Here is a 13,999-nt window from a genome sequence, read left to right on the forward strand (position 1 = left end):
GACCAGTCGTACTGCATGTTTGAAGATTAGTTGATATCACAAAACAAAAGGGATTTGTATGTGTTTGACTGTTTTGTTGCTGTTGTTATTGTTATTATTCCTATCAATAAAGCCAATTTGTCTTCATACACAATGTAAGTTTACAGTCTTACTCCAGGGTTACTTGGAGCCTCTTGTTTGTTATTTTAATCTACTACATAAATGTTTAATAGACTTCCCTTTTCTGTATTTCATTTTATGATGGCATTTCAATAGTAGCACTATTGGGTTACATTCCATGCAGCATATCAATGATATCACCTTCTCTTATATATCTTGTGCTTAATTGCAGTGGCTTCTAGAGCAACAAGGGCATCCTTGTGCTACAACAGAATGTTCAGATGGCTCTGTCTTTAGGATCATGGAATAAATCCAAATCCCTGTGACTTCCATGTCAAAGACACATTGGAAGATGGTGATTGGAATGTGTGCCAGTGGCCCTGCGCTGACAGCACAAAACAATCTTTGAGCTTTTGGATCTGCTAAGGAGCATGTATAGTCTTTGAAAATTATACTTTATTAATGGCCACCAACTATTTGATCCATGATTTGTCAATCACAGTACCTAGAGACTATCCTCTTTTAGTTTGGACCAATAATGGATATTCCAAGACAAGTCAGGGAACCATTTGAAATGTAAATGGTATTACAAAAGAGTCAAAAGAAATTCATAATACTCAAAATGTAGGAAAAGACTTCAATAGCTACCTTACCTAAAAATGATACTAAGAAATACGAAAGTTGAGTTGTAGTTTGTGTTGACTAAGGTAATGATAAAAAATTTAAGTTGAAAGCTTATATTGGGAAAGAAAGTAAGATATTTCCATATGCATATTTTGACACCACAGTCGGGGATGTCAATTGGAGCTTTAAAGTAAAAGAAGTGAGAAAATCAGCCTAGTACAATGAACCGTATACGTTGTATATGGCTATTGACATATGACATGGTTATAAAACAATGGAGACAAATATAAGATTACTTTGACTCTTGGACCTTGGTTATGGATAACATTGAATGGGTTGAACTCTGGGGAAAACAAAACAGCTTTCAGCTCTGTGTGGTGGTGGCAGTGTAAATTTGGGCAAATGAAAAAAAGATGGTGGCCAGAGCATATTTGCCCAGAGTATAAATTCAAGATCTTGGATTTAATCTGTGAATAAATGGTCAGCCATGATGAGTTAAGAAACTGGAAAACATTGGGGCGCCTGGGTGACTCAGTCAGTTGAGCAACTGACTTCGGCTCGGGTCATGATCTCACGGTTCCTGGGTTCGAGTCCCACATCGGGCTCTGTGCTGACAGCTCGGAGCCTGGAGCCTGCTTCTGATTCTGTATCTCCCTCTCTCTCTGCCCCTCCCCCACTCGTGCTCTGTCTCTCTTTCTCTCAAAACTAAATAAAATGTAAAAAAAAAAAAGAAACTGGAAAACATTAATTGGATATATTAATCTAGCAGCTGAGTTGAAGATAGACTAGAAGGGGGAAAGCTAACAAAGACTAGAATATCTGGACACTGAAGTGTTTACACTAGTAATATAAACCAAAGGATTACTAGCCCAGTGAAATAGATAAGATCTGGAAAGTGATCCTTTGTATCTCAGTGATAGGCACTGATATAAAAATACTGCCCATGGCATCTGTAATGGCTTGTAATAGTACAAGGCAATGATATTGTCATCACCAATTTTCCCAAATAGGACTTCGAGGTTCAAGAACATTGTCACAGCTCCATGGAATATAGCTGGGAATTGAAGATTTTTTTTGTAACTTACTACACATTCTTTCATCTTCTGTGAGTGCATTAAGGGGCAAAAGACCTTTCTGAACTGAATGAAATTGAGAAGGTTTTTCTGACTATGATTAGGGGGTCGGAGAAAGAGCAGAACAAAGGCATTCCCTGCGCAGGTAGCTATGTCCTAACCTTCCTGCTATAGAATGAAGAGTAGGGGTAATAGAACATGGGTTTGGAAATTACTTGTCTGAAATCCCACCAATATTATCCAGGCCACACTCTAGGGCTTCACTTCCATGCCCTCTCTGACTGTGTGTTGAATCTGACATCCCTACCTCCACTCTCAGGAGAGGAGCTTGGTGCTGAACTCAGATAGTGAGAAGTTCAGGATCTGAACTGAGCTATGGTGAAGTTCACAGATACACAACCATCATCATCTCTGCATTGACTTAGTGTGTGACTCAAATATTAGCACACAGTGAGTACGTGTCAACACAGTTGTCTCCCTCTCTGGGTTCTACTCTCCTCATCTCTGCATTTTATTTCTGCAGTAGGAAAATCCCCTCCTGTTTTTGTTCCTATAACTCTCGGTAACGGTGAAACCACTGAAAATAAATCATGTGAAAGAATTGCCAGTAGAGGCTTGTGAGGACCTGCCTGCTGAGGACAACTACCACCAGGTCATTCAGTGGCCACACAACCGCTTTGAGAACACACATCCCTGAGGAAAGCTATCCTGCTGGAGGAGATGGAAGGATTGAAAATAGACACGATAATACTACTGAGGTTGGTGGCCGGCTGTTGATGCAACGCTCGTGAAAAAAATAGCAGGAAAAGGAGATGAATCTGAAGCAGAATAAAAGCCTGAAGAGATTACAAACAGTGGTATTCATTGGATACTTCGGGGGGGAGCAAAGAGAGTTTTTCTACTCTGAGGAAGAATATAGAGGCTAAGAGGCCCAGAATTGGGGTCTGTTGTACAGGTGAAGTTGCATATACTAAAGTGGCTGATTGTTTAGCTCAGGGTCACCGAAGATAATTTCTCAGATGCCTCATGAATCCTTCATTAGCCTTGATCCAGGTACTTTCACAATCCTGGACAATGCACCTCTAGCTCCCTGCTTTGTCTTGCTGAGAAAAAGACCTTTTTTTCAGGGAAGTTCTTATCATCTGCCCAGTATGTCAGGAATGTGCTTACTGATACATCTCCCCGTAAACCATTTCTTTTCCCTTGTTTTCGCAAGGAGTTTGGTCAGTCAGTAGCCCTTTCTCAGATAGGAGCATATCTGACTACTTGGCCATGTTCCTCCAATTAATAGTGAATTTTGTGAGGGCTCACAAAATTATCCTTTTTCTCTGTGTGTTTCCAGAACCCAGTACGCTGAAGCACGGTGTAAGTCTTCAAAATGTTTAACAAAACAACCAAGTGGCAAATATTGGATGAGTGTAATGAAGGATCAGGACAAGGAAATAATAAATAAGCCCCTTTAAATCCTTGGATGTTTATAATAAAAAGGATCGGAGGCCACCGTGGAACGTCATTGGAGGGGCTCAGAGATCTTTGGCACCCTGAGAGCTAAAGAGGGTCCTCATGCCCAGAATATTCATACTGCCCCCAGATAATACTTTCCACTCTACTTGGACAGCCCTTATTTGTGAGTCTAGTGTCGTGGTATGCTGGTAAACCAGCTCACCAAAAAACAAACAAATAGAAAAATAAAAAAATGAATAAACAAATAGATTAAAAAAATGAATAGAAACAGGGCCCTAATTTGTAGTATTTGCCAATTTTCATGGTGCCTATTCTCCTACTATGGCCAATTTCACATTGTCAGTGTAATGTCACAGAATGCTGCGTTTGAGAGACCTGCACACAGTTGACTTTGCCAGCCAGTGACTGTGGCGCTAGCATACAACTGCTCTAGTCTTTCCAACTCTGTCAACTTCACTGTCGACGACAGACCTAATATTGCTAACCACCTGCCTTAGATCCAATAACATACAGTCTGGCTAGGGTCTTCCACCCTGAAATTATACCCCACAGAAAGAAAATATCACCTATTTGCTTCAAGTGGAGTTCCTGTGGGTTACGATGGCATGAATCACCACAGGAATTATCAGAGTGTTGGGTGAGTTTATATATTTGCCTCAAGGTCTCAAGGACAGCTATTACCCCAGGGAGCCCAGAAGCAGAGCCGCCTTTTAGTATCTCTCCCTCTGACCCACATCCATAGGTCAGATATTTATGGCTTTCCAAGCCTGCGCATCCCCTCCTTCACAATACCATCCCCAAATCAGGTTTACACATATTAGCATTGTTAGCATTAGTGCACCAAATAGTCTTGTTTCCATTTGAATGGGAGTTAGTAAAGATTCATCCCGTTTTAAATCAGCACAAATAATTTGAAAATCCGTATATGTTTAAAACACTAACTCTAAAAAAATACATTCCTTCATAATTTAGAAAAAACTTGAACTTAAATACATGCCTTAGTGAGCAAGTCATTTAAACTTTGGCATTTTTGATAACGCTTTAATATTTATGTGAGAAGATTTACATTTTTTCTTAATCTGTTTACATTACCTTTGTGAGTCAGGGTTACTAGGCTGTCTGCTATTAAAAAAAACAAAACAAACAAACAAACAAACAAAAAAACAACAAAATATCTCCACAGGAAATTTTAAGTGTTGGACAAAATGTAACCCTTGTGCAGTGCTGGTAGGTGCAGGTGTTATGAAAAACAGTATGGTGGTTCTTTAAAAAAAAATTAACGGGCGCCTGGGTGGCGCAGTCGGTTAAGCGTCCGACTTCAGCCAGGTCGCGATCTCGCGGTCCGTGAGTTCGAGCCCCGCGTCAGGCTCTGGGCTGATGGCTCGGAACCTGGAGCCTGTTTCCCATTCTGTGTCTCCCTCTCTCTCTGCCCCTCCCCCGTTCATGCTCTGTCTCTCTCTGTCCCAAAAATAAATAAACGTTGAAAAAAAAAATTTTTTATAAAAAAATTAAAAAAAATTAACAATAGAATTACCACATGATCCAGCAAATCCACTCTGGGTATATATCCAAAAGAATTAAAAGTAGGGTCTCAAAGAGATATTTGTATACCTGTGTTCATAGCAGCATTATGGGTAATGGGCGAAAGGTGAAAGCAACTTAAATCGTAACCAGTGGATGAATGGACAAACGTGATGTGGTTGCAATATTGTGATTTATTAGAAATGTATGTATTTGGTCATCCAGACAACCAAAATATATTCCTCATATGTATTTGGTCTTCTTTCCAGGTTCCTGACTCACAGCTCCTAAAACCCTTGGAATTTCCTGTGATTAAGTGCAATAAAGATGTCTTTAGTTATGTTAATGGAGGTGACTTTTGGACACCACCCAAGAAGCTGGTAGCCAGGAAGACTAACTTGTGATTAGAGGGTAGGAACTTTCAGTCCCACCCCTGACATCCTGAGGGGTTAGAGGTTGAATCAGCCAATAGCCGATGACTTAGTCAATCATGACTTTGAATGAAGCTTCTATAAAAACCCAAAAGGACTGGGTGAACAGCAGGTGTTTGGGGCAAAGTGGTGCACTCAGAGAGCTTGGAATTTCCTCGCTTTTTCTCCATACCTCATCCTACACATCTCTTCCATGAGGATGCTGATTCCATCCTTCAGCTGACAAATGTAAGTGTTTCCCTGAGTTTAAAAGAACCTAAGGAGGAGGTTGTGGTTGTACAAGTCAGAAGCCCAGGTAACTGCCTGGGACTTGCACCTGGTGTCTCAAATGGGGGCAGGGGTAGGTAGTCTTGTAGGACTGAACGCGTAATCTGCGGAATCTGATGCTATCTCTGGGAAGGTGGTGTCAGAATGAAGTTAATTCTTGGACACCCTGGTCGTTGCCTAGAATTGCTTTGTGTTCTGTGGAGGACCTCCCCCATGTTGGAATTGGGTCTGAGAACCTGTAAATGAGTTGTTTCTACATATAATAGATTATTCAGCCTTCAAAAGGAAGGAAATTCTGACACATGCTACAAAATGGATGAAACCTGAGGACATTTTGACAAATAAAATAAGCCAGCCATAAGACAGACAGTGTATGATCCCACTTATATGAGATATTGAGAGTATTCAAACTGATAGAGACAAAAAGAATTGTTTGCCAGTGGCTGGGGGGAAGCGGGGAATGAGTAGTTGTTTAATGACTATAGAGTTTCAGTTTTGCAGATGGAAAGTTCTGGAGATCGATTGCACAACAGTGTGAACATACTTAATACTACTGAACAGTACATTTAAAAATGATCAAGATGGTAACCTTTATGTTATATACATTTATCACAATGAAAATTTATTAAAAATTTAAAAACAGTTATGAAATGGATGGGTAAAATATGATTCTATCATAAATTGATGTATTTTGCATCCATAAAATCGTATGTTTGAAATATAATAACTATTATAAATCTCTATAAAAGATATAGTTTGGTTATGAATGTAAAAAGATATATATAAAAGAGCAAAGAAAAAGTAAATTAAACCTCACTAGCAACAGTTGTCCTTTTTTTTGCATTTCATTACTATTATTTTAAAGTGACAGTTTCAGGGGGCACCTGGGTGGCTCAGTCGGTTAAACATTTGGTTAAACATTTGACTTTTGGTTTCTGCTCAGGTCACCATCTCACGTTTTTCTGAGTTTGAGCCCTGCCTCAGGCTCTGTGCTGAGAGTGCAGGGTCTGCGTGGGTTTCTCTCTCCCTTTTTCTCTGCTCCTTCCCCACTCGTGCTCACTGTCTCTGTAGAAATGAATGAATAAACTTAAAAAAAATTAAAGTAAAAATTTCATGATTTTATATGATTTAAAAAAAATCAGTCAAACAGGATATTTTTGGCAAAAAGTCAATGAGTATAAGGATGCAGAAGTAGTAGAAGTGCATGGCATGACAAATGAGGGGTGAAGGATGAATTATACACTGTGTCTGAGGAGCAGTTATGAAAAATGAAATGGGAAATATTGCTGTAAATGTAGCCTGTAGCGAAATGCCTCACCTCCTGAGGTACCAGGCTGAGGTGGGAATTCTTGATAAATTCCTCGATGAATTGAATAGTGAGAGGCTCCCAAATCCCATTCCCTGGCATCATCCAACACCAATAAAACATTCTGAAACTCTACCAAACTCTCCCTGATTGGGGAATCACCAGATTTCAGGGTATCCAAGCACCTTAAATGACACCCAGCAACTGAAGTCACGTATTTCTATTGCTCAAAGTTTATTCATTCTACCATATTTCATTCGATAAATATTTATCATGTGCCTACTGTATGCCAAGAACAGTTCATGTTTATGCTGTAAAGAAGCAACTAGGGGCACCTGGGTGGCTCAGTTGGTTAAGCGTCCAACTCTTGGTTTCAGCTCAGATCATGATCTCCCAGTTCTGAGTTTTAGTCTCTGACTCCCTCCCTATCTTCCCCTCCCTGACTTGTGCTCTCACTCTCTCAAAAATAAATAAACATTAAAACAAATTTTTTTAAAGCAAAATCCTTACCTTTATGGTTGTCAGCTGGTATGCTTCTCTTGTCCTCTGTGTGATCTCTCTCCACATGTTCTCTGATTCATTTGTCTATCCTCAGCTTTTTAAACGGCTGCTGGCCTCCAAGAGGGCAAAATGGAAGTTGCCAGGTCCATATGCCTTGGAATGCACACCTCATTTCAAGTCTATTTTATTGGCCAATGCAAGTCATAAGGTGATCCCAGATTCGATGGGTTAGAGAATAGACTACACCTCATGATTGGGGGAATTGGTTTGTGTGTGCAGCCAAGGGAAGAATTATTGGCAGCCATTCTTGCAAATGGCCACACTCGATAAACAATCAGAATGACAGATGGCAATGGTACAACCACCATGAGGGAACTTTTAATACCTAACAAATCTATAAATACATTTATTCTTTGACCTTGATAGTTGTACTTCTCATAATTAACCATAAGATTTATCGGTAGAATTTTCCAACTAAAGATGTGAGAGGAAAAGAAAAAAAAAAGTGAAGAGCCCCTCAGGTGCTGATGGAACAATGCCAGAAGGTCTAACATATGTAGTTGGGATCCCAAAATTGAGATGAGAGACTGAGGTAGAAAATAATTTTGGAAGTAATAATTACTGGAATTTTCCAAATTATATGAAAGTCATACATTTACAGATTACAAAAGCTCATTGACCCTCAAAGAGAATACAAATCAATAAACTGTGTCTGGGTATGTCACAATCACACTAAAGAGATAAAGTGAAAAATCTTAACAGCCTCCAAAGGGAGCAGGCAAATAAAATACAAATGCTTAAAGTAATTAAGACTCACACCTCTTCCACTAACTGTTAAGCATGTTAACAGTTTATAAATGCTCATATACTCTCGGGCAATACTTAAACATCATTATTCATGATTCTAAAATTTCCAACTTATTAAAATCCAGGGGATGAATATAACTTCAACCTAAGTCTTTTTGTGAGGAAAAAAGCTCTACAAATAGAAATCATTGGTACATAGTAATTGTGAGTATTTAATATTCCCTTTGAAAATGAGTCAACATTCATTAAATAAGCCTCTAGCAAGACTAGATTAGGTAGAAAAGGCTTTCTTATCAGAGCATCTTGAGAGAAGCAAGACAGTAAGAGGGTCAGGGGGAAGGGAGGGTAATGGGAAATGATTTTAGAGACCCAGCCCATTTGGGAAGAAGGTGAGGCTGGTGGAGACCTGCTCTGTCCCCTGAGCCCTGGTATAAATACTTCCCTCCAGAGTTCCACAAGAGAGGATAAACAGCCCAACTCCTGACCCACCAGCCAATTTTTATTATGGATCTCATGGCCTCTGTTCCTGGAGACTCAGCCTAAGGTTGGTGAATGAATTAGACATCGGGGGGTGGAGAGGTTCCAAGATCCACGTAAGGACTGGGCTGGTGTTCTGTCCCCAAAAGGCCGGAGGTGATGGGCCTCTTGGAGGCTATTGATACATCTGGACAAAGAATGGTAAAGACCAGAAGCACAAATCTGATTGGTTCTAGCAGCTGTGGAAAGTGAGGTCTGGGAGGGTAGCTGAGAATGTATGGGCCAGATGGAAGTTCCTGTAGGGTGGCAAATCAGGAGAAGCAATCCAGTTAATGGCAGGTGCCCTCATAGTTCTACGAGAGATGAGAAAACAGAAAACACATTTACTTAGACTATGGACCCCTCCTGGAAAACCATGAAAAGAGCCTTGAGGATGGCAGCAAACTGGTCACCTGCCCCAAGCCAGATGTTGGAGGGAATTTTGGGAAAGGGGCCAGGGCATCTCGGCAGGTGTGAAAAACTAGGAGGCGATTTTCCTCCCCAGAAAGAAAAATCGCAGCACCAAAAGAGGGAGCTGGAGTGGAAGAAATAGTTAGTGAGCATAAGATTTATCTTAGCCCCTGAGCTAGATATTTTAAGATACCTCGTCATTTAACATCTTCAGGAACCCCAGGATGAAGGTATTTTATTATTGATTCCATTTCTTCTTCATTCTGGTGAAAACGGGATTAGACATGGCTGTCTTCTCAGGAGGTGCCCTCTGAGCCCATTACACCTGTAACATTTTACTGATCTCATCTGCTTATCTACCCACAATTCTCTCAATCTATAAGCCCAGTTAGGACTCAAGCACAGGACATGATGTCTGAAAAACAGCCCATGCTCCAAATAAGCTTGCTGAATGATTAAGCTAATGAATGAAGGAAGGTGTATTAGGAAACAAATGGTAAAATTACATGTTAGTTTCTATCAGAAGAATCTTACAAATGTCAAGTACTGCAACTCCCCATCCCCAGAAATAATGCCTTTCTTTTTCTACTTTCAGTCATTTCTAGGCTTAGCTCCCCAAGGTATGAACATGAGACACACAAGCCCTGTTACCTCTTGAAGTTCTTTTGATTCTCTTCACAAGTAAGCAAACTGTATACACTGAAGTCGGAGAAATTTCAAACTCATTTCTATCAATTATTGATTGGGAAATTGGACAAGAGTTTCATATTCTCTGAGTCCCTCTTTAGGTATGAAATGGAGACAATATCCACTCCCTAGAGTGGATGTCTGCTCCCTACATGAAGAGCATACAAAATGCCACGTATAATGTGCATACTGCAATTCCTGGCATAAAACAATGCTTAATAAATATTAGTTTAATTCCTCTGCGGCTGTATTACATTCAGATACATTCTATTCCTGGAACCCAACTTAGCTTTTAGCATCCAATCTCTTCAATTACTATTCCAATAAACCTTCACGGGTTATCATTCAACACTAATAGCTTTAAGACATCTGATGGCTGTGTCCTGTGTGAAGGGTGAGGTCTAAGTATGAAGTTGTGATCAGGTTCTTCACTGCTTGTGCAAGTCCCTATGCACCTGTCACCCGACGCTGGAAGTGTTTCATGAACATACTGTGCATTGATTGGTATGCTCACCTTTTCTTATGCTGCCTCTTGTCTACTAAATTAGTCAGTTTCAAGTATCTTTTTACACTCTTCCCAGTCATGAATAATGAGTTTCTCTATTTATGCATAATCCTCTTTGAAAGTGAAATACAGACAGTAATGTCTCTGACTTTGGTTAGTTGGAGGTAAGGATAATTGACTGTCACTCACTGTGGTGCAGACCATATCCTTTATCCTTGCATATTTCCTATTTGCATGTTCTGAGAAGATGAAGAGTGTGAGATATGACAAAAGTCTTAATATTCACAAGGAATATTAGAATAATTCTTTCATCTCTTTGTGAACAGAAAGTGAGATCCCAGGTCATCTGCTCCAAGCATGACAACCATAAACCACACTGCTGTTAGCCATACAATCTTCCACTTGCTGGGCATCCCCGGGCTAGAGGACCAGCATGTGTGGATTTCCATCCCCTTCTTCGTTTCCTATGTCATCGCCCTGCTTGGGAACAGCCTGCTCATGTGCATTATCCTCACAAAGCGCAGCCTCCATGGACCCATGTACCTCTTCCTCTGCATGCTGGCCGGAGCAGATGTTGTCCTCTCCACGTGCACAGTACCTCAGGCCTTGGCCATCTTCTGGTTCCGTGCTGGGGAGATCTCCCTGGATCGCTGCATCACTCAGTTCTTCATCATCCACTGCACTTTCATGTCTGAGTCGGGGATCTTGCTGGTGATGGCGTTTGACCGCTACATTGCCATATGCTACCCACTGAGATACACCACTATTCTTACACGTGCACTGATTGGAAAAATTGGCGTGACTATAATTCTTAGAAGTTTCTGTACACTTTTCCCCATAGTATTTCTTTTGAAAAGATTGACTTTCTGCCAAGATAATATTGTTCCACACACCTTTTGTGAACACATTGGCTTGGCCAAATATGCTTGTAATGACATTCGTGTGAACATCTGGTATGGATTTTCCATCCTAATATTAACAGTGGTTTTAGATGTGGTGCTAATTTTTGTTTCCTATGTGCTGATTCTCCGTGCTGTCTTCCACATCCCTTCCCGAGATGCTCGCCACAAAGCTCTTAACACATGTGGCTCCCATGTCTGCATCATTGTCCTGTTTTACAGCCCCGCGATCTTCACAACCCTTACTCAGCGGTTTGGACGCCACATTCCTCCTCATACCCACATCTTGTTGGCCAACATCTGCATGCTTGCCCCACCTATGCTGAATCCCATCATTTATGGGATTAAGACCAAGCAAATCAGAGAGCAGGTGGTTCACGTGTTGTTTACAAAGCAGAAATCACTTTGGTTGAAGAACTGAGTTTTCGGAATCTCTAGCCATATGTGAAGTGGTCTGTGGAAGTGGTGGGTGGGAGAGATAAGCTGAAACACCAGGAGAAAGCTCAGTGGGTTCTGTCTCTGGAGCAAGACCACCAGGGAGGTTGGAGGACTCACTCCTTCATTGTCAAAACAACTGAGCTCAGCACCATGTTGGACCGAGCAAGCCCACTCCTGCAAAGACCCTGGGACAGGATGCATTGATTTTCAGAAGTCATATGTCCTTAATGACTCTAGGATGATCTTTAGAAATGGATGAAGTGAGAGCCGTGCTCTGGCCTGGGATTTTGCCCAGCTATTTCTCACTGAGTTTCTCAAGCTCTGAGACATCTCCTGATGTTTCTAGACAATCACATACAAACCTCTGCTCCTTAATGGCCTTCATTCTGGCTAATGATATTCTTAGAATCAGTGATCCCTGTGTTTTGCAGTTATTCCTATTACATTATAATTTATATCCGATCAGCATGCATGTCTGTAATAAGAGAAAATAAATGAATTGTGTTTTGTATTTGGCAGAAAAACCCCTGAGGAGACTGAGGGGATTGAAACTGGTCTCTCCTGTAGTTTCTGGGGGGTGGTGTGTGCTGGGAACAGGGACCCTCCTATCTCAACGTCAGGCTATGTTCTTCAATGATCCCCTCCTCAGCAGGGCATTCAAGGCCTTTAATGACCTGATTTCTGACTTCCTTTATAGCAGCACTGCCATGTCACCTCCAAGCAACCCGAGCATCAGACACACTGGGCCATTAATGCCTCACCTTCCCCAGATCATGCCATGCTCTCCATGTCCCTGATCTGCCTTGGGATAACCTCCATCAGCTTGTGGAAAACTCCTATTCCTCCTTCCATGCCCACCTCTCATCTCTTCTCTTCTGTGGTCCTTTCTCCAACCACATCTCCTGCCCAGTGTGCTCTTTAGTTGATAATTCCTTCCTGAGCAAGATAGTGTGTTGTCCATATTTCATTTTAAAATATGTATCTTTTTAAAAATCTATGTTTCTTGTAGAAAATATTAGAAATTAAGAAAAAAGACAAACATGAAATGGAACTCATAAACCTATAAACTTACAGCCCCTGAACAATTTTATTGTTAAAATTTTGTCTTTTATGGCTATCTACCCATATCTATATACTTCTATATCTGCATGTACACCTGTCTCTGAGTCTGTGTTTGTATTTCATCTCCGTCTGTATCTAAAGCTTGATCTACTCCTTTATCTACCTGGAAAATAGTATCATACGATACATAAACAGAATACTGATTGTACTATATATGTTTCTTTTCCACTATGTATAACTAGTTTTCTGGCAGTACTTGTTGGCATTGTTTCTAATACACATGCATTTATACAATCAATTACTATGCCTATGAAGTAGTTTACTCCAGAGTGTTACTATATTTAATGAAGCATTATTATTTTAAGCCCTTTTTGCATAGCATTATGACTATATATTTATAAATTTAAGGCTCATTTCTATTTGTTGCTTAAGTTTACAGACCAGATATGTTTAGATAAATTATTTGTAAGCAACAGTAAAACCTTGGATTGTGAGTAACTTGTTCTATGAGTGTTCTGCAAGACGAGTAAACATTTCTAATAAATTTTAACTTGATAAATGAGCAATGTCTTGCAATTGGAGTAGTACGTGACGCCCAGTGTCACATGATCACAACTGAGCCAAGGGTTCTTGAAATTTGCTTTGGTATACAAGTGCTCTGGATTACAAGCATGTTTCCAGAACGAGTTATGCTCACAAATCAAAGTTTTACATATTGTCTTTTAATATAAGATGTAAATACTCAATGTAAGACAATTGGAAAACAACAAAAATATAAAGAAAATCCCTAGTCAGGAGGAAACCACTGGTAACAGTTTGGTGTATTGCTTTACCTTCGTTGTTCTTTGCATATATATTTTCATACATTTTAAATATTATTGGACATTTGGAGCTTTCCATTTTTAACTATATAAATAAGACTTCCCTGAACATACATCTTACTCTGGGTATTTCAATTTTTTATTTTCAGGATGGAGTCCTAGATATGCTCTTGCAGATTATATAGATTTTTTTTTATGAATCTTATAAAAATGTCCTCAGAAAGGATGAGGATAATTTATCTCTGCACTAATAATGGAGTCGCACAGTTTTCTTTAATTTTTTTTTTGCCATTTAAAAGGACAAAAATATTATACTGCAATTTTTTTTTATTTGAGCTTGTTTGATTTTTTATTTTTTTAAATTTACATCCAAATTAGTTAGCATTAGTGCAACAATGATTTCAGGAGTAGATTCCTTAGTGCCCCTTACCCATTTAGCCCATCCCCCCTCCCACAACCCCTCCTGTAACCCTCAGTTTGTTCTCCATATTTATGAGTCTCTTCTGTTTTGTCCCCCTTCCTGTTTTTATATTATTGTTTCCCTTCCCTTATGTTCATCTGTTTTGT

The 13,999-nt window shown here is 40.0% G+C and overlaps 1 protein-coding gene across 1 annotated transcript; it reads left to right on the forward strand.

The window, feature by feature from the left end:
* Window positions 1–5,108: 5,108 nt before the first annotated feature.
* On the forward strand, window positions 5,109–11,532 carry LOC124505960 (olfactory receptor 52B4-like). Its single transcript, XM_047072003.1, has 2 exons — window positions 5,109–5,122; window positions 10,554–11,532. Exons 1-2 carry the CDS (start codon window positions 5,109–5,111, stop codon window positions 11,530–11,532), a joined length of 993 nt encoding a protein of 330 aa, XP_046927959.1.
* Window positions 11,533–13,999: the final 2,467 nt, after the last annotated feature.

The sequence above is a fragment of the Lynx rufus genome, unplaced genomic scaffold (genome assembly GCF_022079265.1).
Source record: "Lynx rufus isolate CCGP_SWC_20201006 ecotype Redwood Valley unplaced genomic scaffold, mLynRuf1.p SCAF_9, whole genome shotgun sequence".
Taxonomy (NCBI): Eukaryota; Metazoa; Chordata; class Mammalia; order Carnivora; family Felidae; genus Lynx; species Lynx rufus.